Genomic DNA, 25484 nt, shown 5'->3' with positions numbered 1-25484 from the left:
AAGCCCATCTTTCTCTCTCTCGTGGATTTTGTTTAATGAAAGCTTGTTGTGAAGGAGGGCAGTGTTTATGAGCAGACTGGGAATATTTTGGGGATATTTTACATTATTCCATCTTAAAAACAGAAGCAATTTTAGAGATGAGTTTGGATATCACCACAGCATGGAGTTGCAGTGATTTTAACTATGTTTTAATTGGAGTAAAACATAGGTTGGGTAATGGGTGCTTGTTATAAACAGAAAATATAGCATAACATGTTTCATAAGTCTGCACTCACCAAACCAGTTGACAAATTTTAAAAGACTCTGAAACTGGTAAAATACTATATACTTGCAGCAAAAGGATTTCTTCAAAGATACCTCCTGATGCATTGTATTACAAGGCAACTGGCATGTTTTGCAGTAAGTCCATTATATTCATCCCACCCTTTCAATGCATCATGAAGTTGCTTATGGTGAAATCACTTAATCATTTGTTTTATGACTTAAAGTGGCTGAGAGCAGAAGGCCTTATTACATCAGATAAAGTGTTACTATGTACAGCAGATACCATGCCAGTACAAGATGCAGAATCTATTGGGACATCCTTCCACATGGCCTGTGGTAAGCTAAACTCTTAGCTGACACTGCCTTCTGTATTTTATATTTCTTTGAGTGAATGTAAAAGCTGGCTAGCATAACCTGAGTAATCCTTTATTTAAAATGTATTATTATTTTAGCTGGTCGGATTACTTATTGATTTGGGGAAAATCTCTCATTAAGAGACTCTGAGCTATTTTTTTTTCATATATATCCATTAAGATCTAAAATGTATGTGAGTTTTAGCAGCAGAAAATAACAGTGTCTGTTTCTAAATAGTGTATTTTCATTCCACACTCTGATTGTGTATTGAGCTTTTATGTTCGAGTGTTACTGCACTTTTCATTTCCTATGTCTGTATCTTGAAAGTCCTATACTAGCACAATATAAATGACTGCAGCTGCAGAATTTTATTTAATCCTGTTGGATAGCTCTTCTCTGTTTGATTGTTTGAGTCTTCCAGAATTAACTGTCCGTGTTCATTTTTGATTGTTCAGAATATGATTACTAGTCAGGATTTTGTAAGTATGGAACCAAAAATAGTTTGCTTAAAATATTCTTGGTTTTGCTGAATTTGCTTTTTTCCAACACCCTGATAATTGTAATGGCTTGAGCACATTGTCAAAAAGTTATGATGAGCTATCTGCTTTGGATAGTTTACAAAGCCCTAAATGTCTTTCTGTCTTCTATAAACATCTCTCATTCTCATGGCCATGGCTGGTGAGGGAGGAAAATACTATTTAATTAACCTTGTCATTTAAAAGAAATAGGGTTTTGCTTAATTTCTTTCATCACATAAAAAATGACAGGTATTCTGCTTTGTAATATGTCCCAGGCCTGCTGAGGTTTCTGGAAGGGGAAAACATACCAAATCATTCTCAAACACTATTACAATTTTTAGGAGTTGTTTTTTATCAGTTACTTTAACATGCAATTATTACTGTATAGTTAAATTAAATTGCTAAGTTTTGAAGTGTACTTTAGGTGGCACTTCTTGCAATGGGAACAAATTTTTGCCTGTGAGAAGGGTGGTTATTTCCTAGAGCAGTGGATATAATTTTGGTTCTACCTCCCTCTCTAATTACTAGCGTTCTCCTTTAGCTCCCTTAATATGCCAACGGAAGTCAACCGACATATTTGTCAGTGAAGGTTGAAAATGTAAATCTTTCGTGTCAAAGATCTGGGAAAGGGGTTTTGTATTCTCTCCAGCCAAAGGCTTGGAACTTTTACTTTTCTACCAGAGAGTCAGAGTTGAAATGTAGTTCTCCTTTTATTTCCTGCTTTCCATTTCCCCCCCACCCCGTCTCTCCCCACATGCTTTCTCAACTTACTGCTTTTTTTTTAAGAGAATCTTTGCCCTCCTGGGACATCCCACCCTCTGTTATCACAGCTATTCTCCTATCTGTTCTGTTCTTTTGCCTTCATTTGCCCTGTGCATATCCAAATTTCCTTCCCATTGTGTTCTGTGATCCCTTTTTGCCACGTCACATATTATCCTTCCTATTTCTCGCTATTTCATTCTTTCATGTCTTTAGCTTCAATTAGCTACCTCTTTCATTCTCCTTTTGCAAAAGCTTTCACAACGATGAAATTTTGATGATAATTTGGGATGTTGTATCTTCTGCAGTTGCCTCATGTAACTGTGACAGAATAGCTGAAGCCATTGTGTGAGAGAAATTAGTGGACAAAGTAAACCTCTTAGGGCCTTGTTACACTATAAGCTGCATAAACATTAATGGATGTTAGTGCTAGGCTGAGTTTGAAGCAGTCATGTGTTCAGGTCAGCAGAGGCCCAGAAGACTGAAAGGTAGGCATCCCCTGCTTCCCATTCTGGGCTCCCCCACTTTAACCCTCCCCCTGGAGCTCCCCCCATCCCTTGGGATTCTCCCTGGGGGAGATACACCCCCATGTACTTGTAGCTGCCTGGCTGCCTGTCCCAGGGGAGCAGGCAGGAAAGAGTTAACTTGCCTGGCCAGCTGCAGCTGTGGGACTACCACTTTTTGGTAGAGGTACACTGATACATTGATCTATATCATATCAGTACTGATGAAAAGAAAATTGACATTATTGGCAATACACTTTTTTTCGCTGATTTGGCTGATAATGCTGCTAACAAATGCACATGCATGTGTGGAACCACAGCAATCATGCCCCCTGGATTTGCACACGGGATGAGGGCAGGCTGCCAATGTGGGCTGGGGCTGGGGGTGGTGCCAGGCTCTTCCCAGCAGCGTGGGCTGCTCCCTCTGTACTCTCTGCTCCCAGTGCTGCCACCACCTGACCTGAGCACAGCTTTGGCCCCGTCCCACCCCCACCAAGATAAGCTTGGTGCCGCCCCTGGCTCCAGCCTGCAGCAGCTCCTCAGCCTCGCCCAGCATGCAGATCTGGGAGGCACATGCCCCCTAAGCCTGCCACAGGAGCGTGTGCAATGGTGGGTGTTGCTCCTCCCTCCCACCCCAATGACCCTAGACAACCTGCTCTTGTCGCCATTCTGCGCCCTGCCCTGGCTGGGCAGCACCTGCCCTACCCCCACCCCTGCTCATCCCTCACCATGGGGGTCTTGATCTGCTGCGCCCATTGCAGAAGGGGCAGGGCAGGCCTCCAAAGCAGGGGAAGAGCCTGGAGGTGAGTAGGGCACCAGGTGCAGTTGTGGGGGGAGTGCAGCTGGGGGCAGAGCGCAGGAGGAGCCAGGGGTGCTGGAGGAGCCAGGGGCACTGTAAAAAATGTGGCAGCAGAGAGACCTGAAGACTTGTGATGCTGGATGCTGAAAACAGCCCAGGCTGGCATTAGCAGGAGCTCCCTCCCAAGTGCAAATAGCCAGGGGTGCTGGCATGGGAAGGCCTGGTGAGAGAGGGCCCACTTCCCTTCCCTGCTCCTGCTTCTTCACCCCCAACAGATTTACTAGCCGGATGCTGCTCTCCAAGCTGCTGGGCTGCATCTCAGCAATTGGATCAGTATCAGATGACATGGCTTGTTAATAATTGACCACTGGTATCGGCCCCAAAAAGCTATATTGGTGCACCCCTACTTTTTCTGTGTGGGCTCAGCCACAAAGCTTAGACAGAAGCAGCAGTGGTGGCTGGACAGGCAAGTTAACCTTTCTCAGCCTGCTTCTGTGGCCAGGAGCTGAGGTGTTGGATAGTGGTACACCGTCACATCAATTAGATATCAGATTGGCACTGTTATAAAGAAAATTGACTGTACTGGAAATCAGCTTTTTTTGCCTGATGTGGCCAATAAATGCCCCGTGCATGCGTGCAGCTGCAGTGCAGCGCTTAGGCAGCAAGGAGCACAGCCAGGCAGCTTGGAGAGCTGCGTCCGGTTGGTAAGTCTGTTGTGGTGGAAGGGAAGAGGCATGGGGGGGCAGAACGAGGCCCCCGTGGTGAAGGAGGGAGTGGGGCTTGCAGTAGGGCTGGGGCAGGTGCTGGAAGAGGGGATTGGGGGATACGGCGAATTTGGGGGTGGCTGCAGCCCAGCACTGCCACCACCACCTGCCCTGAGCACAGCCTGGCCCAGTCCCCACCGGGAAGAGCCAAGCGCAGCCCCAGCTCCAGGCCACAGCAGCAGCCTGCCCCACCCTGGTCCCACATGCTGATTTGGAGGTCTGGATTGCCAGGAGTGTGGAGCTGGCCCTAGTCCATTACATGGGGCTCCCTGTGGCTCACATGCAGCTCCTTGGACTTGGCTAAGAATGGTGGGGAACCCCATGTGATGGAGATGGACCAGTTTGGCCCTAACCCCAGCTGCCCTGGCTAAATCCCAGGAGTTGCATGCAAACTGTGGGGAGCCCTGTGCCACGGAGCTCACCAGCCTGACTCTGTTCACTGCTGCCATGTGCAGCTTCTTGGACTTGGACAGAGCTGTAGCCCATGAGTGCTCCGAGGGCCCACCTGTTGCTGATGTTGCTGGCAGTGGGGGTTGTGCACCATGGGGGGTGGTATATGGGGAGCCCTCTACATATCCACCCCACACCCCACCATACTCACACACACAGATCCTCCTGGCACTCCTCCACAAATCTCACACCCACCCACACACAAAAACCCAGCCCCCAACCACACCCCAGGTACCCCTCACACCCTCTCCACACAATATACAGGAGTAAGACTTTATTTTGAGCTATTATACAATTGCCTCTAGATACATTACACAAACTCACATAAATCAAGACCAAAAATATTTTTAAAAATAAAATATGTTATAGTAGATGTTTGATTTTTAGTGTATGATTTGTTTTTTTCTGGTTTCAAGATGGCAACCCCCCTTCCTCCCAAAAAGGAGTACATCTGGGGAGGGACTTCCAGTGGCAAAGATCAGTGGTTAGCGGGTATGTCTTCTAATCCCAAAATGGCAACCGGGGATGGGGCACCTATCAAGGGGCAGGGCTACTCTTGTGGGCCTTGACAGTTCACCAAAACTTATTAAGCAGCCCTTCAGCCAAAATAAGTCTCCACCCCTACTTAGTGTAACATGAACTGGATAGCACAGACCAAAGATAATCTTGCCCTGGCATGGTGAAACTTTAAACTGCGTAATGAGTGCTTAAAACCAGTTTCAGGTGTTAATGTACAATCAATCTAGGGATGAAGACCTCTAGGAGTTGGTCAAAATTATGGAGTAACAACCCTAAAAGTAGTTGTTGCAACATACATGCCATTGGTAAATTAGAAGACTGATATGGAATTAAATCTCAGAACAGGCAAATTTCTTTTGAGATGAATTTTCAGTGGAATGAGAAGCTATTTTCATAACCTTTGCTGTAGACTGAAAGAAGCTAAAATGATAACATCCTTTTTTCTTTACACAATCTCCAGCCATGTTACAGCAATATAGAAGTAGCTCCTCTTATTCCAGAACTCATCAGCTTAAAGGCAGCTATAGTTGAACCTCTGACCTTAATTTAACTTGACTGGGCTAAACTCTGGCTGATGAGCTACTCAAGAAGTTTAAACCTACAATACCGGGTTGCTAAGGCTATTACTGTAAGATTTACCATTTGAAAAGGATATACTTTTCTATCTGTAACTGACCACTGAGTCAAGTACATATAGTTTAAAAATGGACTCAAGTTCAGTAAATGCTGGAAACTGCATCACTAGGACAAATGAAATCGTTTGAGTCAACTCCAGGTTCCCAGTGGAACAAGTAAATTGCTGAGAAGATTTTATTACATTTCTGAACCTTTTAGATTCTTTGCACAACCTTTTATAAACTTATGCCTTCTTCGTGTTTCCACACAGTTTCCATAGAACAAGAGATTTGAAAGACAGCTTTATCTTCAGTTAAAGCCACTAAGAGAATAGTGGGTAAATTAGGCAGAAAGATGGTTTCCTGATAGGGCTCAGTGGTGTAATGGTTGAGGCACCTTGGTAAAGCACCGAAGGCATGAGTTTCCACCTTTCTATGCCCTTCTGTGGAATTCCCGTCAGATGATCCAGCTATAAATGGATACCTGATATTTTAGGTTTGAATCTCAAACGTGGACACAATGGTTACCCCATTTGTGTCATTACCAGGGATCCTGGATTTCTCTGATTTAAAAAAAATCCCCTATTTCAGTTCAAAATGTAACCCCAAATTCACATTTTTCCAGGATTGAAATGAAACACCACTTATATGCATATATAATCTGATATATATATATGTGTGTGTGTGTGTGTGTGTGTGTGTAATATATATATATAAAATCACAGAAGACTGTGGATTCTTTATTGGGAGGAAAGGAAACTCTTTCCCCAGCTTCCTAATTTGCTGCCTGCAAAAGAAGCAATACGTTTATTTCCCTTTGTGAACCCAGTAGATTCCCTAAAATCCATACAGAATTTGAAAGCCCGGGGCAAATGGTGTCACCCTCCTGAAGTCCTTGTGATTGGAGGCAAAGGTTGACTTAACATCACTAGGTATTTGGCACTATGTCAATATTCCATCAGTACGTTTTTAATTGCCTAGTTGCCCTAACATTACTGGTCAGTAGGCGGCAGTGTGTTTCTGCAGGACAGGCAGCGGAGCTGCTACGTGCAGGGAGGACAATATACTCTTTACCAAGAAATTGTTTGAAGGTTTGCAAAAGAATTGTTTGTTTGTACTAAGGACAACAACATGCCCATTGTGTGTTTTCTGAAGTGGTCTATTGGCTAGTGTGGTGAACTCGGGGGTGAGGGGTGGGGTGTTAAGTTTGTCACACAGTCCTTTAGTCAAATGCAGGTTACTGAAATGTAGTAATACTTAAATGTGAAATTGGGGTAATTTTCCCTTGATTTCAACTGGAGTGGGGCAGGGTCTTTGCACTGTACTGTTTTTTCTATAAGGTACTTCTCTAGCCATCTCTTGTTTTGTCTCCTAGTAATGAATTAGAGAAATTGCCTGAGATGGGGAAAGTCATATCCCATCTGGGTAATCATTAAGAGTAGTTGCAAATATTCAAAAATTCTACATTTTGGGGGAAAGGAGAGAGAGGAGACAGCACATTCAGGGATAGATGAAGCCAACCAAGGCTTATCAGATGAAGTTGCTGAGCTCTATATACCTGTTTTAAAAAAAAAAAAAAACAAAAAAAACAAAAAACAACCCCCCCCCCCCCAAAAAAAAAACCAGGAATAAGAGCCAGTTATGTGTGTAGTTTTAAATCAGGAAGCAAAGTCTTAGGGGTGTAAATTCAAGGATCCATGGTCTTAAAGTATTACATGGTCTTAAAGTATTACTACATTTCAATAACTTGCATATGACTGGAGGACTGCGTGACAGACTTAACGTCCTACTACCACCCGCCCCCCCAGGTTCATTGCACTATTTATTACACCCTAGGCAGGGTGCTTGAGATTGCTAGAATCATGGGGCATCAGCTAAAAGCCCTTGGACACTTTGAGATTGTGGAGGTGACCTGAGCACTAGAGGGCAGGTGTTGTGGGAGCAGGAGCCCCAAGGTTCTGAGGTGTGTGAGAACCACAAACTACAAACTGCACCCTGATGTGTTTGCCACTGCTTGCATTCATCCTTCCATCCATCCCCTTACAGCCAGACCATGGATGAGCCTGCCCCATCTGCCAGCCAGCAGCCAGGCCCAGGAATGTAAGCAGCACTTTGGGGAAATAAGAGATCTCAGTGCAATCTGGGGTGAGGAGACTATTGGGCATTGAATCGGAGATGTCTTCATCATATTGGAGATTTCTTGCCCAGCAGATGCATGCATGGGGCCACAAGAGAGACTGGGAACAGTGCCTTGCCAAGACCACAGTAATGAGGAGTCATTATTATTGCATGCTTGATGCTAGAAATGGCTTTGGGCCACAGGCAGAGCATACCCTTCTATAAGGACCTGTCCAATTTCTTCACCAAGAACAGAGCAGAAACTACCCCCCATGCCCATGGGACCAGGGGTGCTCTAGAGCAGTTCCCCCAGAGGAGGAGGCACAGGGAGACCCCGGGACACCATTCCCTACACTGGGGCTATGGCTGTTCTGGAGTAACTCCGATCACACATCTTTGCAGTCCTCCCAGAGGTGTAGAGTGCATACCAGGCTCTCCAGTACCACCGCAGCAACTTGTGCTGGCACGACCCACAAGACCTGCCACCACTCCTCCTGACATTTGTTTTGATGAGTCAGGCCATGTATGAGGACAGCGTGTAACTCATGATGGTAAAGTTTGCCTTGGCTCCATGTGATTGTAAAAGGGACTCGGGTCCTGGAGGAAATGTGGAGTCCTGGGGGAGGAAAACAGGTGGAAGAAGGGGGCAGAAAGGGGAGCCGAGGCTGCCACAGGCTACCCTGTGGTCATAGCCCTGTCTTAGGCCATTATGACTGACAAGCCCACAAAGGGGTTAGGGCCAGAGAGGGGATTGCTGGGGTGTAAGGGTAGGGTGAATCACCCTGTTTTCCCCTCACACCTGCCTTACTCTTCTGATGCCTGGAGCACAGACAAGGTATCCCTCCCCCTCCTCTCTCTCCCCCTTAGTCACTTAAGAGAGCACGTCCCCTTCAGTGGGATCATAAATCTGCCTAACTGACACCTTGAAATTTCTGTTGGGCCATGCTGCACTTTGTGAGGGATTCAAGCCTAAGCACAGATACCTCAAGTGCTTGAGTGTAAACAGCTCCCCTCCCCCCCAAAGTACTTACGGAAAGACATGGATAGCATTTATTGAGTTCAGCAGGCAAAAGGGTAAACAACAGTTTTGGCAGAGACCACCACCAGGTCAGGGATAGAAGATATGACTCATAATCACTGAAGAAATGATGCCAAAAAACCCTCAGACCTCTCTCCCTCCCACTCCTGGAAATGGACACGTGATGGAAGGTTTCCCGTGTGGGAACTGTTATCTCAGGCACTCAGCACTGGGAAGCAGCCCAACAGCACTTCCCCCCCTTCTGCCTGGTCTGATCTAGGCAGCACTGTACCTAGACTCCTGGTGGCCCCAGGCAAACTTTTAGTATCAGTGCCTCTTTGCCAGAGATGATGATGATAATAATAATAATAATTATTTTCACCATTTTGGGGCCCCCTTTCTGTCTGGGTTCTGGGTGAGCACCCGGTTCGCCCAGGCCTCTGCCTGGCCCTGGATCCATGGGTGAAATCCAATGGGCACCAGCTGATTCTGATTCTCATGGTGCAAGTGCTCACTGTATTGATCCCTTAGGACAACCCCTAACTTCCCTCCTGTGATTGAGGGCCCATCCCAGATCTGGACCTTCCTCCCCCCTGCCAAATTCTTGCAAGCTAAGTAGCCCCTCCCCCGTGTGTGCAGATACTGCACGTATGTGTGTGTGGAAGGTCAGCTTGTGGTGGACAACATGGGGAGTCCAGGACGGGTGGCTGAACACCTGCTGAGCAAATGAAAGATGTATGAGATCAGATGCCAGATAAATGAAGAGACATTACAAGCTGTGGTTGCAGGCCCTGAGCTCAGGCCGTACACCATGGACTCCTGTTGCCAGGAGCTTTGAGACCAGCAGAGGGAGTGAATCAGGTCATATACAGGAGAAATGAACAGGCTGGGGGTGCTTACATGTAGGCTGCCAAGTCGCGAGACTGGGAACTCCAGATGGCCTCCATCTGTTTGGAGGAGACACCCCACAGCACAGTGAAGCTGAGAGATTCACAGCACCAGGATAGGGAGTTAATGTACATATTCCTGAACCATTCCCAAGCAGGCCCAGGCCAGTCACAAAGGGGTGCAGGGCACCCATGGGTAGGCCATGGCAGCTTTTGCAGCAGAGCCCAGAGGCACCAGCTTGTTTACCCATACCAGGAGACCTGCGGGGGGAGCTCTTCCACTCCCTGTGGTCCCACTTGTGGCCCAGGTCCCACTCGGTGGTGCAGCCTTGGAAAGAATAGTCAGCCCTCTGGCTTGGGCCAACTGCCTGACATAAGCCCCAGGTGTTGATGTGGGGTCTAGATCCTCAAAGGGGGAGACATGGCCATGGAAGCCAAGGGATGGGGGAGGGCCAGCAGACTTCAGCACCCACTGCAGTGATACCTCCTGGCCTGTGGCTGTTTCAGATATACATTGGGTTATGCAGCTATCCAGCTCTTACATGGCGCAGATGCTGGTCTTGACTCCAGAGCCCTATAAAGTAGAGTGCCAAGTCAAAAGTCCCTTACACCGTGCCTCCCCTCCAAGTTTTCATGTTTGTTTAATTCAAGGCCTGGGTGTTCCCCTGACTCCAGATCCCTTTCTAGGTTCTGTTGCCCCATTGTCAACCCTCTCCCCTGACGCTACCCCCTCCAAGGGTTTGCTGTTCTGTATCAATTGTGAGGATGGATCAGGCTGAGATATGGGCAGTCAACAGGGTTTCTTTATTAAACAGAGGAAGAGTTTGGCAACCACAACATTTTAAACCAAGGCATATCCTTTCCTCGCACTGCATTCCCCCACAGCCAGGTCTGTGCACCTGGGAGGGGTTGAGGAGAGAGTAGGGAAGGGGAATGGTGCCCAGGCAGCCTGGGTTGTGGGCAGTGCTGCCCATGATGTAGGGCAGAGAAGCCTGGGGCAGGAGACCCTCAGCCCAGTGCTAGGGTGGGGGCACTCAAAGTCATTTGACCCTACTAATTAAGGGAGGCCTCCTGGTGACATGGGGAGGCAGTTGGTTAAGGCTTCACAGATCTGGACAGTTTGCTATGGTGCAAGCCCAGGGCCAGGGCCACACACATCAGCAGGAGGTTTACTCTCTTCCCCATCCGTGTACTGCATATGCTCTCTGGTCCATAGTCCAAGTGCTCCTTCTAGCACTCCAGCTGCCCGATAGGGCCTCATGAGTCAGGGGAGGAGGGGGAAGGCCAAGCCCTTGGCAAAGATTTGGGGGGGACAGTGACTGTGCTGATGATAAAATCGGGGATCCCAGAAGCGTAATATCCACTCGCCATCACCCTGGGGAATGGGGAGTTGTGCAAGAGGTGGGCATCGTCCATATCAGAGCCATGCTGAAATCAGTGGCCCAGTTGTGCCTCAGATGCGTGTGTGCGCGCGCGCGTGTGTGTGTTTGTCCCAGATGCCTGGGTTCTGTTTGTGTGTGTGTGGGTTCAGGATGCCTGGTTTCCCTGTATGTGTGGCACAGCCAGTTGGGTGGTTCAGCCATTTGGCTCCACTTGGGAGCCTTCAGTAGCCTGAAGGAGCTTGAGGGGCACATGGGGAGGCACGTGAGAGTCCCTCTACCCTGCACCTGCTGGGCTCAGTCCCCACTGCCCCCCTGACAAGAGCAAGGTGTGTTTTGCTTTCTCCTGACCTAACTGTGGGTGTTTAGAGCAAAGCATGAAAACTAGAGCATTTCCACCTTGGGCTTCTTCAATGCGTGTACTTAAACTCTAACAGTGTGGCTGTAGGAATACTTGTAATGGTATCTAAATATTGCAAAATAAAAAAAATAATGTTTTGTAACTAACATTAGTATTATTAGGATGTGACCAGTCATCACTTTGGCAACCTTAGGTACTCCCTCCCCCACATTTCCAACTCTCTTCCCTCTGTCTTTGTAAACTATTGGCACTCTGGGGCACAGACTATGCCTTTTCTATGTCTGTACAGCATATAGTACATTGTGTACACTGCAGGAAATGGAAGATGCTCTTAGATCCTCAGAAGCTGTAATTTTTCATACTCATACCTGATAGTTTAGTCCAGTATTTGTTTTAAAATAAGGTATTGTAATCAGAGATGTGGGGTGGAAAATTTTCCATTGCTTTATTTTTCCATGGGAAATTTTCCATTTCTAGAAAGTCATTGTTTCATAAAATTCATTAGTAACAATGAACGGAGGCCAATACAATAGTAAGCAGACTTAGCAGTTTTAAAAAGTTGTAATGAATGTTTTTCAGGTAATTATACCTAGGAAGTGTGAGAGACGGTACATCTATGTTTTACTGAAACTGGAGGGTAAAAACACTCACATAATAATGCAAACCAAAAATCAAGTTATGAATTTACCTAATTGGCTATTCCAAATCAAAACCAAAGCATGGCGTATCATGTATGGTTCTTTGTGTGCTAAAATTCGCGTATCAACAGTTTTCTGTGCCTTCATTTTTTTCCGTAAATTTAAACAAACAATGTAAGTGAAGTACATGCTATTGTGTATTGTCTTTACTTTTTTACAAGTATTCCAATAAAAATAATTTCTTTCCACATAAAGCTTTGAATTTGTTTGAATATAACATTTAAACCACGTTAAGTGTACTGTATTTAATTTTTTTCCTAATCAAATATTACATTTCAAATTTCATAGATTTCATAGACATTAGGGCTGGAAGGGACCTCAGAAAATCATGGAGTCCAGTCACCTGCCCAAGGGGCAGGAAGTCTGCTGGGGTCATAGGATCCCAGCAAGATAAGCATCCAAATGTCTGTTGAAGGAGTTCAATGTAGGTGCATGAACCACCTCTGGTGGCAGGCTATTCCAGACCTTGGGGGCTCGGACAGTGAAAAAATTCTTCCTTATGTCCAGCCTGAAACAGTCTTGCTGGAGTTTATAACTGTTCGACCTTGTCATCCTTTGGGGCGCTGGTGAACAATCATCCCCCCAGATCCTGGTGAACACCCCTGATAAACTTATAGGTGGCCATCAGATCACCCCTGAGCCTGCCCTTTTCCAGGCTAAAGAGTCCCATAGCTCTCAGCTTGTCGTCGTAAGGTCTGTTTTCCTGACCTCTGATCATACATGTGGCTCTTCTCTGGTCTCTCTCAAGCTTCTCCACGTCCTTTTTGAATTGCAGAGCCCAAAACTGGACACAGTACTCCAGCTGCGGCCTCACCAAGGCCGAGTACAGTGGGAGAATGACGTCCCGGGATTTGCTTGAGCAGCTTCTATGGATGCAAGCCAGCGTTTTGCTTGCTTTACTAGCCGTAGCATCACACTGAAGGCTCATATTCATCTTGTGGTCAATCATGACCCCCAAATCCCTTTTATCCGTAGTGTTAACCAGTGTAGCACTGCTGAGCCTATAAGGATGCTGCAGGTTTTTCCTCCCAAGGTGGAGAACCTTGCATTTTTTGGTGTTAAACACCATCAGGTTCTCATCCACCCACTTCTTGAGCCTGTCACGGTCAGCCTGGATCACCCGCCTGTCATCAGGTGTAGATGCTTTACCCCAGAGTTTGGTGTCATTGGCAAACTTGGCCAGTCCACTTTTGACTCCAATGTCCACATCATTAATTAAGATGTTGAACAATATGGATTCAAGGACTGAGCCTTGGGGGACCCCACTGGTCACAGGGCACCATGACAATTGATTTCCGTCAACTACCACCTTCTGGGTCTGATCACAGAGCCAATTTCCCAGCCAGCGGATCGTGGTGGACCCGAGGCCGTAGTTGGCCAGTTTTGCCAAGAGGTGATCATGGGATACCAGATCGAAGGCTTTTTGAAGATATATGATGTCAATCTCCCCTCCCTTGTCCAGGTGATAGGTCACCTGTTTGAAAAAGGAGATAAAAGTGGTCAAGCAAGACCTACCCGCAAATACTTGTGGCTACTGGGACATACAGTTAACCTGAGGGTACTTTTTTATTTTGGTTTACAAAATATAAGTCAAATAAACATGGTAAATCAAATCACGCTCTATTTAGGGCATTGGAAAATTTTCCAATTCAGAATTTTCCTGAAAACCCACATCTCTGATTGTAATTCTCAAATCAGACCTACTTTATAAGTGTTATCTTCTTTCGGAGTTAAGTTCTTCAGAGTCCTTTTGTTTGGGCTCATGGTTTTATTTTCAGTGTATTATGTTTGCAAGTTTTTTCTTAAACCATTATTTCTGTGGAACTCACAAGAATATTTTTAGGTCTTCTCTTAACTATGCAGGAACAGTTAAAAAGCAATCACTGTTCCTAGAGCTATGCTGGTATCAAAATCGATGATGCTAGTGTACAGGCAAAGACATATTGGAATGTCTAAAACTTGCATAAGCTGAAGTAGTTTTTGTTGTAAAACAAATACAGACATGTAAATTTCAACTCCATTTTAGGCATAAGAAGAAAAATCAATGTTTTGCAGATGGAAAGGAAAACAAATATGAAATGTGACAACTAGAATAATATTGCAGATGATGCAGTAGGAAGGATAAAATAGTATTGACCATGTGCTTAACCATAAAGAACAAAAGAGGGCAGATTTTATTTCAGCAGCACAGCTTCTTCTCTCCTTCTCAAGTTGTGTCTTTGCTGCCTAATGCTATGTTATGTTATGCAGTCATAGTTTTTTTCTTCAAATCCCTTTTTGATAGCCATTTCCTTTCACATTTTTTCTTACCATGATCAAATTTTGTTCAGTAACCTAATCAGTCCTAAGGTTGAGATTTTTCAAATGCATTGAAGGAGTTTGATGTCCAGCACTTACTGATTCTCACTGGTGCACCTTCATGAGCCATTTACTGCAGAGTAGACTAAGTAGCTCTGCAGTAAATAACATACATCTACAAGTGCAGCCCTATTATGCTGCAGGAAACTAATAAACTCTGAAGCAGGGTATCCTGCTGTGGAGTCTTTTCGTGTGGAACTGCACATGTGTACACATTATTGTGGCTAGCTGGGGCACAAGGAAGGGTTCTTCAGTGTGGGGCTGCCTGCTGGCTAACCCTGCACAAGAACATTCTCATGCCCAGCCAGCCCCTGTGCAGCATGTTGAGCCAGGTCAAAGCAGTCCCAGGCTGGCAGGTTGGGACTCCTCTGACTCAGCTCAATGTGATGCAATCCCAAGCACACTTACAAATGGCGTGCCCAGAAGCAATAAATTCTGACACTGTATGTACCGGAGTTTACTGCTGTATGCTAATAGGGTGTGTAGATATGCCCTCTTAGTACTTTGCTCCCCAGTTCCTTTTGAAAGTCTGAACCTAAAATAATTCAAATGAATGAGTATCCTTTGTACCCTTCATAAAAATCAAGGAACTGAAAGTTTACACTAGCTTCTCTCTCTCTCTCTCTCTTTCTCTCTAGATATAGATATAGATATAGATATATATATATCTAACCAGAACTGAAAAGAAGCCACACACTCTTAGTTCAGAATCTCTAGTTGCTTACTGAAAACTATTTATCATACAGGAAAACACTTGAGGCTCATGAGGACATAGAGCTTCACTTGAACCTATCCACTCAGAGAGGATTTAAAGGGTGGAGGATGTCAAACTTATCTCGTCCCATGGGCTAGATGAGTGGAATGGGATCAATCCATGAGCCAGGTCCACAGCACTGGGCTGGCCCATTTGGTCCACAGACCCCCTTCATGCCAGATGTAGGACTCACTCTGGAGATCCAGTACTGCCCTGTGCTGCATGAAGGTTGTGTCTTGGACTGGCTGGAGTGGGCACCCCCTGTGGCTCTTGTTTCTGACTATCCAGAGCTGATGCCAATGTGGTATAGTCCCCAACCAGTTGGAATGAGCAAAAGTAGTGTAAATCTAGCGCACTCTGGGTGGGCCTTCTCTGGTGTGTGTAGTTTGAATTAGCTATATACAAGACTCAGGGGCAGCACTGGAGGCCAGAAAAAGGAACTCTCTGGGCCAGATCTGGCTCACAGGCCACATCAATGACACCCCTGATTTAAAGAAACATTTTTGTTTAGAGACTTAATTCCTAGTTCCTCTCTCTGTCTCTCTGTCTCTGTCTCTGTACACTCAGCTGCAATGCCTTTGTAGGTCCCCACAGGAAACCAGCAAATCTGCAGGAATAGCAAAATTGGTGATGAAAAACGTGTTAAATCATACAGGCAGCCTATTTCTCTCCTCAAAGGACTGTTCACTATCATACATTTTCTGGTATTTTGACCAGTCTACTTTGCACTATTCATGTTCTTCAACTAATTAATGTAGCAGTGTTCCTATGAAGCATGTCCAGACCTTCCACTGAGTACAGCACCGAGGTAGGAGGTCCATATACATTCAGATATTATAGTCATGTAAATGCACCTCCGAATATAGTCTATCCTAATAACTTATTCTTCTATGACTATAACTTATGTTTTTATACTGTAATCCTCTTTTCAATTGGAAAGTAAATTTTATTCCAACTATATCAAGTTTTTATTGTTTAAATAACACTAAGTAATAATTTCTCCCTCGTTCCTTCTCCATTTGTCCCATGTGTTTTATAAAAGAAATGTTGAATGTGAATTTTGAAAAATTTTAAAGTTGCTACATTTCATCTTTAATGCAACGCTATGGTTTCACCCTTCCTGACTTGCTTTTGTATTCTTTTCTTTCTGTCTGATGGCCCCGCACAGGTGTGTTGGAAGGAGAGAGTTAGTTACGCTTCTATGAATATCTTTGCACTTTCAAGTAGGGTACAAAATATGCTTACTCCTCTCTAATTTAAATTTACCTGGATAAAATGATATTTTAGTTCTATGTCCAACCTTCCCTCCCCCCAGTTAAATGATCAGTTTACATGGCCTATATTATTCCATCTAATGTGAATAAAATAAAGCTCAGTGTTTGATCCCTCTGGTTAGGGACAGAAATTGCACATAAACCAATGCAAGTGATCAGAAACTGGTTTAAACCTGCAACAGAACATCATTTCAGTGCACATAAACCAGTTTTAAAATGGCTGAAACTGGTTTAAGATAAACTTGGCTGAATGTAGTATCAGACTTAGCTGATTTAAGTCAAACTGGTTTTCAAAACTTCTATCCCAGACTCCTTCCTGGTTTAAGTTAACTCACAGTCTCCTAGCATCCCAGCATGCTTTTCAGTCCTGGGCTGGGTTATGCTGTCTGCACCAGAGAGCATGGCTGGCCCTGCCCCTCTGCTTCCTACCGGAGGCAGTGAGGGCTGGCTCACTGGCCAGCTTATTGCCCCCCCGCAAGCCAAACCCCATCTGGGGTTTGGGGCCAGGAGTGGGGGAGTTAAACTCACCTTCACCCAAGTACAGAGCTGCCCTGGCTTGTTGGCTTAATTAGTGCTGGCTGCAACTGTGGACTACAAATCCCAGAGGCACCTAGAAGCAAGAAGAGGAATGGATAAGGAACCTTGAGTCCTGCTGCTCTGATGTGGACTGCAAATCCCAGGGACGTTAGGGGCAGGAGGAAGAGTAAGCGAACACACAGCCCAGGCTGTTTTTATAGCTCTTCAGTTTATAGTTTTTCAGAGCAGGAACTATATTGTTCAAGCATTTATGAATTGAATGCTACTACTTTCCATACCCCCTGCCTAGGTAGTGCACGGGCTAGGGCCTGGCCATGCCCCCACCACTCCAGCAGGGCTTTTTCTCTTTCTTCCCCTTTGGGACTGGCTGGAAGCCATGCTCTAGCGTCCCCTGGCTTCTGGCTTGAGCCACTGCAGGCATGTGGCTGCATTTCCTGAATCAAAAATGCTCAAAAACGTTCATTTGCTTATCAGTTCAAACTCTGTAGCTTAGACTAACCTGCAAAGACTGAATCAATTCAGCCTCTGGCTTTTTGGCTGTCTGTATTTAGCCTCTAAGGCCATATGGAAAGTTTAAGCAGAGTCAGGTGTGTGGTACTTATTAGACATTGGGTTTCATAAGATTGTAACTTCTGGATTTAACAGCTTTGTAATTAATGGAAAACAATGAAGGCTTATACTCATCCTCTTTAAATAAAATTGAAAGGATTTTCTTTGGAACCCTACAGGGGTATAGGTTGCAGCTGTCTTGGTCTAAGGACATAGGCAGACAAGGTTATTTGGGTATCTTTAATTAGACCAATTCAAATAGTTGGTCTAAAATAGAAGAATTGGTCCTATAAAAGATATCAGATTTACCCAAAGAACCTTGTCTGCCTTTGGAAGCTTATGGGTGTATCCTTTTGGTAATACAAATTCTTTGATAAGTAGTTATCAAACATGTGGGAATTGTGGCTTTTTGATATGCACTAGAACCTCATTAGTTTCCAATGGTCTGAATCAAAGACCTTGCACACAAAGTGTAATAGGGTTATCTCATTTTTCACCTAAGATGTCTGTATTAGTTTATTAAAAATGCTATAGAGCATTTATGGGTAACAATTGTTGAAGAAATGAACAAAGGTTTTTTTTTTGATGTTTTTCTGTATTTTGTATATTTGCTGCATCCCAAAATTTAGTACATCACAAAGATCTCCTTGTCATTACAGAAAATATAATATGTCATTATATTATCCTTGGGCTGTTCCCTGAGAAGCAAAAAGAACAAATATTTAAGTTTTTCTCAGTGTTTCTTCAGGCAAAATTCTCTCAAATTCATCTGGAATCTTGGCTAAGAAAGAACTGTAGAATCTGGCTCTTTGTGAGAGTGATTCCCAGATTCAGCAAGGAACATAAATACAGGTCTAACTTTTATGCATGTGAATAGTCCCATTGACTTCAGTAGGACTACTCAGATGCTTAGCGTTTAAATGCCTGGCTGAATCAAGGCCTTATTGAACAGGATAAATTAAGCCTGAAGTATATGCATCTCTGGGGATTGTTAAGATATAGTTAATGAATATTATATTTAATTTAAGGTCTGACTAAGATTGTTTAAATTTTCAAAGAATACCAAAGCTTAAAATGTTGAAGCAATTTTAAGTAATACTCATAATTGAACAATATTCATGATTACACCTTTATGGAATCTTACCACCCATGTTTATACTGATATATTTAAAGCCTGTGTTCTGATTTATATTTCTGAAAAGGTTTGCCAAGACAAGATATGACTTTTTTTTTTTTTCAATTAGACATCAGCCTGTTGAAAAACACTTCAAAACCAAAGGATGGCTTTAGGAATACTGAACAGAGAGCTTATTACTTAAATTATTGATTTTTCAGTTGTTGACCCTGGACATGACAGCTTAGCGGTGTACCTTTAATTACACAGCCAGAGACTGCAGAATGCAGTTATTTGATTAGGTAATGAAAAATTTAACCTCTGACTGCATAAGGTAGGGGATCTTTTATGCAGTCAAAATGATTAGGTGTTCTAACCAAACTCCATGATAAAAAAACTGATATTTTGCCCTTACAAATGTCAAACAAATGGTTGATCTGCTTATTGAAATTTTTTTATTATGTTTTATTATTTTTATCAAATATAAAATTGATTAAATAAATTGTTAAGTGGAAATACAAAATGGAGGTGCTGGGAACTACTTAAATGTTTATATCTTTATACTGTTTAAGCTATCCTGTCTCCCCTTTGTGATAGGCAATACTCAAAATAAGATATAAAGGCAAGACCCCTTCCTTCATTGTGTATTATTTGTCTATAGATAATTTCAATACAATTGACAAAGCTGATATAGAGTTTCATGAGCAGACATTAATAATTAACTTTTTGGAGTGAGACTCCCTCAGCAATTTTGATGTACCCATGAACAAAATGTGTACCCTGTTTTCCCCCTTTTCCCCTAATCTAGACATACCTATCTCTTGTTTATGGTGATCATGAAGAGTTTGTGGAGGGCCATTGAGATTTTTTGGGGGGTTCTCCCAAATGACATTGCCTTGCCATTAAAGACAGGAATTTTCAGGTCTTTTCCAGTCTCCTTCTTGAGGAGAACTGGAATCCAAATGCCTGTATGGAGGTCTGGACTAATGTTAAAAAGAATTATTGAAATAAAATGGATATCGGAGTTTAGTAGCTGTTTGGATTCTAGAGAATTAGGGGTAAATTTTAATATATTTTGCCATGCTGTGAACAGTAGCCAGTTAAACAGCATAAACTTATTTTACAGATAAGGAAATTGAGGCAGAAATGTTATCCATGCCCTAGTTGTACATTACCTGGATCTATGTTATATGCATGTAAATGGGGATTACTGGGACAAATATTAGAAAAAAAGCAGCTTGCCTTTTGGATCCGATCCCATACTGAGTTTTCAAGGCTGCTGGAGGTTAGCAAAACCATTTATTTCACTTGTAAGATGAGAAAAGTCATTGAAACATGATAAACATTGAACCCTATGGTGCTGTTTCCAGAAGGACACTTCTCAGAGTGGAACTAACCTCAAGAGCTGACTGCTCTCACCAGTTTAAGAACTAGCCTGTTTTATTGTGCTGCAGAAAAAAAATATGTTTTTGATTGATTGGTGGATATGTCTGTGTGAATTCCACATTTTGGTGAATAACTGTAGTATTTCAATCTCTATTTTGAATTTAATCTTTAGCGTGGCTTTAAGCATTCATTTTTGAGTAGCAGCCTGACACTTTATTTTAGCATTAGGTCTGGAAAACTGTGTCTGAGCAACCAAGGCCTATCGAAGCTGAGATAATGCTTTCCTTTAGGAGCAGTGACGGTTTTACTGGTTGGGCTGTTGGGTATTGGGGCACAGAACTTTCCAAATGGCACAGTAGGATTCTCTGAAAAAGTGTCATAGGATGTTTTAAAGGAGCAAAGGGTGTTTCAAGCAAAGGGAATCAGAAAGGTAGCTAAAGAGAGCGGAGGTAGGAGATATTAAATGACTTGAACCATTTGGAAAGTGGGGTTGCATTTAGGAGTGTGTTGTTTCTTTTGGATCTACAACTCTTCTGTGTTTTCTAAGAGTAAGTCTGTCTGTATTCAGGAAATCTGTTTGCTGAGCCTCTTTCTCTCTTCTGAACTGCTGTTTTGTCCCTGGAGGAATTAATAATAGACCAGAGCTCCCACAGCCTTGAGTTTTCTGGGAGGAATATCTTTAACAATGGAGGGACTGGCCCCAAGTTCTTACTGGCCAGAAGGCAGGGTCTTGTTGCCCAGAAAGCATGTCAGACCTAGGCTCTGGATGTAGGGAGTGTGCTTGAGATGCAAAACTAGGAACACTGAGTCATTACTTAAATCCAGGTTGCTTAGTAGCATGTGAACTTTAGGGCTAGGGACAGAAATTACATATAAACCAGTTTAAGTGATCAGAAACTGGTTTAAATCTGTAACAGAATAAAAGTTCATTGCACATAAACCAGTTTCAAAATGGCTGAAATTGGTTTAAAATGGCTGAAATTGGTTTAAGATAAACCTGGTTGTAGTATCAGACTTAACTGATTTAGGTCAAACCTGTATATGAAACTTTTGATCCCTTCCTGGTTCAAGTTAAATCAGAGTCCCCCAGCATTTTGCAACCCTGGGCTGTGCTGTCTGATCCAAGGAGCAGGGCTGGCTCCACCCTTCTGTTCCCTAGCTGGAGCAGTGAAAGAGCTGACTCAGTGCCCTGCCCTCCCCCCCAAGCAAACCCCTGCTGGGGCCTGGGGTCAGAGAAGGGGGTTACACTTCCTTTCCCCAAGAACAGAGCTGCTGTGCCCTGCTTAGTGCTGGCTTTACTAAGGACTACAAATCCCAGAGGCATCTGGAAGCAGGAAGAGGAAGTAATAAGCAACCCTGCAGAGTCCTGCTGATGCAAGTCTGGACTGCAAATCCCAGAGACCTTGGGGGCAGCAGGAAGAGGAAGTTAATGCACAGCCCATGCTGTCTATGTGCCAGAGAGCTATGCTCTAGCACCCCCGGCTTTTGGCCTGAGCCACTGCAAGTATGTGGCTGCATTTCCTGAATCAAAAGCGAATGTCTGTTCATTTGCTTAGTGGTTCAATCTTTGCAGATTAGACTAACCTGCAAAGACTGAACCAATTCAACCTCAGGCTTTTTGACTGTCTGTATTTAGCTCAGTAGTTTGATCCCAGCACAGCAGACTGGAATCCACTGGGACCCGGTTGTGATATATTACCAAGTTTCAACATCTAAATAAGAAAGTTACACCAGGAAGTTAAACCAATTTAAAATGTGTACAGGTCAGTAAACACTGTAAAGCAGAATTACTCAGTCTTAGGAACGTAAAGAAAAATATATTGAGGCTTTCATTTTATCCATTTGCATTAGGAGAAAAACAAGATGATGCTGGTTTGATTTAAAAGGCTTCTAGTTTACTATTTAGAAAGGAAATGTATTTAATATTTAGTCAATCAGTTGTATTCACAGGAATTAATTCATTTAGATTTTAGGGGTGCACCAATAGAGATTTTTTGGGCCATTACCGATGACCAGTTTTTTAAGGAGCCATATTGGCCGACGCTGATCTGATTCTGATATGCAGGCAGGTAGCTTGGAAACCAGTGTCAGGTTGGTAATTCTGGTGTGGGGGAAGGGGTGGACAGAGGGAAGGGATGTGTTGGGGTGGGCAGGTCAAGGCCTCTGTGGTGAGGGAGGGAGTGGAGCTGGGGCAGGTGCTGCTTAGCTGGGGCAGGGTGGGGCATGGAACAAAGCTCTGAGCAGCTCATGTGCGGGGAGGGCTCCTGTCCTGTGCACGCCCCGGGAAGGCATGGCAGGTGTGTGCCCCTGGATCTGTGCATCAGGCAGGGCCGGGCAGGCTGCTGCCGTGAGCTGAGGCCAAGCTCTTCCCAGTGGGGGTGGCTGGGCTGGGCTGCTCTCAGGGCGCACAGCAGCAGCACTGGAAGGGGGCTCTGGGGGAGGGCTGTAGCCACCCCAAAATTTACTGCCACCCTCCTAGTAGCCTCTCTTCCAGCGCTGCCACTGTGTGCCCCAAGCGCAGCCCAGCCCAACACCCCTGCTGGGAAGAGCCCAGCACAGCCTCAGCCCACAGCAGTAGCCTGCCCCACCTTGCCCCACCCTGCATGCAAGTCTGGGGGCACACCCCCCCATGATTCGTGGGGTGCGTGGAGCAGCAGGAGCTGCCCTCCTGGGATGATCAACCCGTGGCTCTTTCCTGCACCCGCCCCACCCCAACTGAACAGCCCCTTGCCCCACTCCCTCATCACAGGGGCCCTAATCTGCCCTAACCATGCCCCTTCCCTCACTCCACCCCTTCCCAACACTGTTCTCCAATCTGTCAGGCTATGCCCCTGCTCATGTGTGTGCCGTGGCTGTGTGCATGCATGGGGCATTTATTGGCCATGTTATCAGCCACATCAGAATAGTGGAACATCAACTCTGGGCTTCTCTTAGAGCAGGATGCTGTATTTAGATGTGTTTTATAGTTTTATGCAAGGTAATGAGTATTTGCAAAAGATTTGTAAATTGTTTACTAGTTAAGTTTGACCACTTGTCTTCTAAATAGACTATCCTGGAGAGAAAAAATACCCTAAATGTATTTAGGGTAATACCTTTGCATGCCTAGGTGTCAGTAGCATTTTGTTCCCATAGTGATGCAGGATGATGACTTACTAAGGTAAAGAAGAATGAATAATGTATTGGACATGGGGGGGGCGGGGAGCACTTTTCTCTGTGGCAGTCTTTTTTCCCCCTGTCAATATGGCTTGGTCCTCTTCAGTGGATGCAGTTAGGTTCTTGCTGCACTTAATGTTACATTTAATAATAGCTGATGAAACTAGTGTTGCTATGATCAACAATTATAGGTACAGCCCACTTCAGCAGGCTTTCTGTGTATGGCTGTATAACAGGGGCTTACTTGGGGTCCATCTACTGGTGGCCATACCCGCCTGTTATGGGCCAACTGCCTGCCTTCTCTCCTGCCATGTCTTGTTGTTAAATAATTGTTGTTAATTGAGCAGGAGGCTGCCCACTGTATGCCCTGATGCCAGGGGGCACTATCTGTGGCTTCGTTCCTCCCCTATACCGCAGCCCAAGCCTCGCAGATGGTATCTGTAAATTCCTCTTTATGTTGAGGTCTCAGCTGCTGTGGGCTTACCCCTTCTCTCTCTAGCTAGGCTTGTCAGTCAAAAACCCCACTAATCAGAGTTTGACTCCCAGGCTCTACCTCTCAAAAAAAACCAAACAACTAACTTGGGCTCTTGCACCCTCTGTGGTGCTGGGGTCTGCTCACCGCCAAATATTGCGCCCTCTTGGGTGCTGGGGTCCCTACACTGCAGTGGGCCCCAATGAGGCCTTCTCCTTCCCAACGAGCATCACCCAAACCACCAGTTTTAACATCCAACACAAAACATAGGCTTCTATGGCCATATAAGGATGGAAAAATGATAATACAGAAACAAGAGAGGCAACATGCCTGCTTACTTTAGATGATCATGAGGATGGCTTACAGCATGGCATAGTCTTCCTACAGAGACTGCAGCCATGGCACCATGGTCATTGGGAGTCCCCCTCCCTGCTGCTGCTCTGGCTTTCTCCTTGTGCCTTTTTTAGGGTCCTGGCCTCCTTCTTCCTGTCACCTGACCGGCTGGCAGGGCTTGAGCCTTAACCTCTACTTGACCAGCTGACCGTGACTGGAAGGTTCTGGATTTAAAGGGACCACCCTGTCTCCTAGTAACAGGGCTAGGGTTCCCTGTTACAGGCTGCTTCCTGCCTCAGAGTTTCTACAAACGTGGGGCTAGAGATTCAATGCTACAGAACTATTATAATTTTCCACATGAAGCACCATCCTGGTGTGTTAGCTATCTTTCAAAATAGTGCTAATATATTAGTTTCCACTGTTTGCCTGAGTATTTCATGCTGTAACAGGGGGAAAAAAAACCCTTATTATAACAGGAAATTGTTGTAAAACTACAGAAATTGCTATTGGAATTGTGGACAGGTTCAATATGTGTACCCACATTCTGAAACAGACTATTTCAAGTTGACTGTATATCTTTAAAACAGAGATTACTGCTGTTGAGGTATTACAGCTATGTAGACTTTTTCTTTCATTCGACCATGGGGAAAAAGCAAATTCTAATCTTGAAAGGTTTTAAACAATCAGTTAAAGTCACTGGAGTGTTTTTGAATTAGGTGATGATAGATTTTACTTGGCATGTTTTAAGACCTTGAATTTTTGTAGGTCATACATGTCAATGTCTCTTGCTACCTACAGGCAAGGGAGATGTTTACCCTCAGCTGTAATTAAACAAGGCCAGAATTTGAAACAGGATGCTGCTGCAATAGATTTAATTCAGGACTTTTATGTGTCAGATTTACTAGGGCTATTTTGTATTTTAAAAACCTCTTTCACTGGGGTACACACACACGCGTGCGCGCACTGACACACACATACAAATTTAAATGGTACTCTTATGTCAGCTAGCTTCTTGGAGTAGCGTTATAAAAAGTTCAGTAATTTTATAGTGAGACAGCTTGGACCCATAAGGAAAGTACTGGACTCAGGAGAGCTTTGTTTTCTTTCTGACTTTGTTCTTGACCTGCCATGAGACCAGAACCCATAACTTCACTTCTCTTTCCCTGTTTTTCCATTTGAAAAATGAAGATAAATGAAATTTACCTTCTTTGGTGAAGTAGGGTGATGTTTATGGATGAAAAGTTTAATTCTGGAGACAGTGTGTCATAACTTACTGTATTTAGTAGGACTGGGATTGAGTTCCTAATGCTATCCTAAAGGCTCGTGTGAGCTGACAAGATTTAAATTCCACATTAAGATTCCTTTAAAAGTCTAATTCCCTATAGAAAATTTAATAAATGAAGGAAGTCTGTGTGATACTCAACCAGGCTGGAGAGAAGTGCAAACCCTTAAAATAATAATGATTTTTAGTTTGATTGCCAGATAGTATGTTAGTCTGTGGCAAATAACTGAAGAAAAAAAATGGGCCATAATATTTAAGACTTGTTTA

At 44.3% G+C, this 25484-nt stretch overlaps 1 protein-coding gene across 2 annotated transcripts in view; it reads left to right on the top strand.

Annotated features, from left to right (window-relative positions):
- The window catches only part of MMP16 (matrix metallopeptidase 16), a 287844-nt gene that overhangs the window by 64723 nt on the left and 197637 nt on the right, over positions 1 to 25484 (top strand). Inside the window, exon 1 of one of the 2 annotated variants that reach the window (XM_019550171.1) lies at positions 475 to 600. The exons of the other annotated variant lie outside the window; for it this stretch is intronic. Coding sequence (XP_019405716.1) covers positions 562 to 600 — 39 coding nt within the window. The 5' untranslated portion in view covers positions 475 to 561. Of the gene's footprint in view, positions 1 to 474; positions 601 to 25484 lie in introns of those variants that run through there. 2 annotated transcript variants of the gene reach the window in all.

Source organism: Crocodylus porosus, unplaced genomic scaffold, assembly GCF_001723895.1.
Source record: "Crocodylus porosus isolate Cpor-Errol unplaced genomic scaffold, CroPor_comp1, whole genome shotgun sequence".
Lineage (NCBI taxonomy): Eukaryota > Metazoa > Chordata > Crocodylia > Crocodylidae > Crocodylus > Crocodylus porosus.
This window is presented reverse-complemented; position numbering and strand designations above follow the sequence as displayed.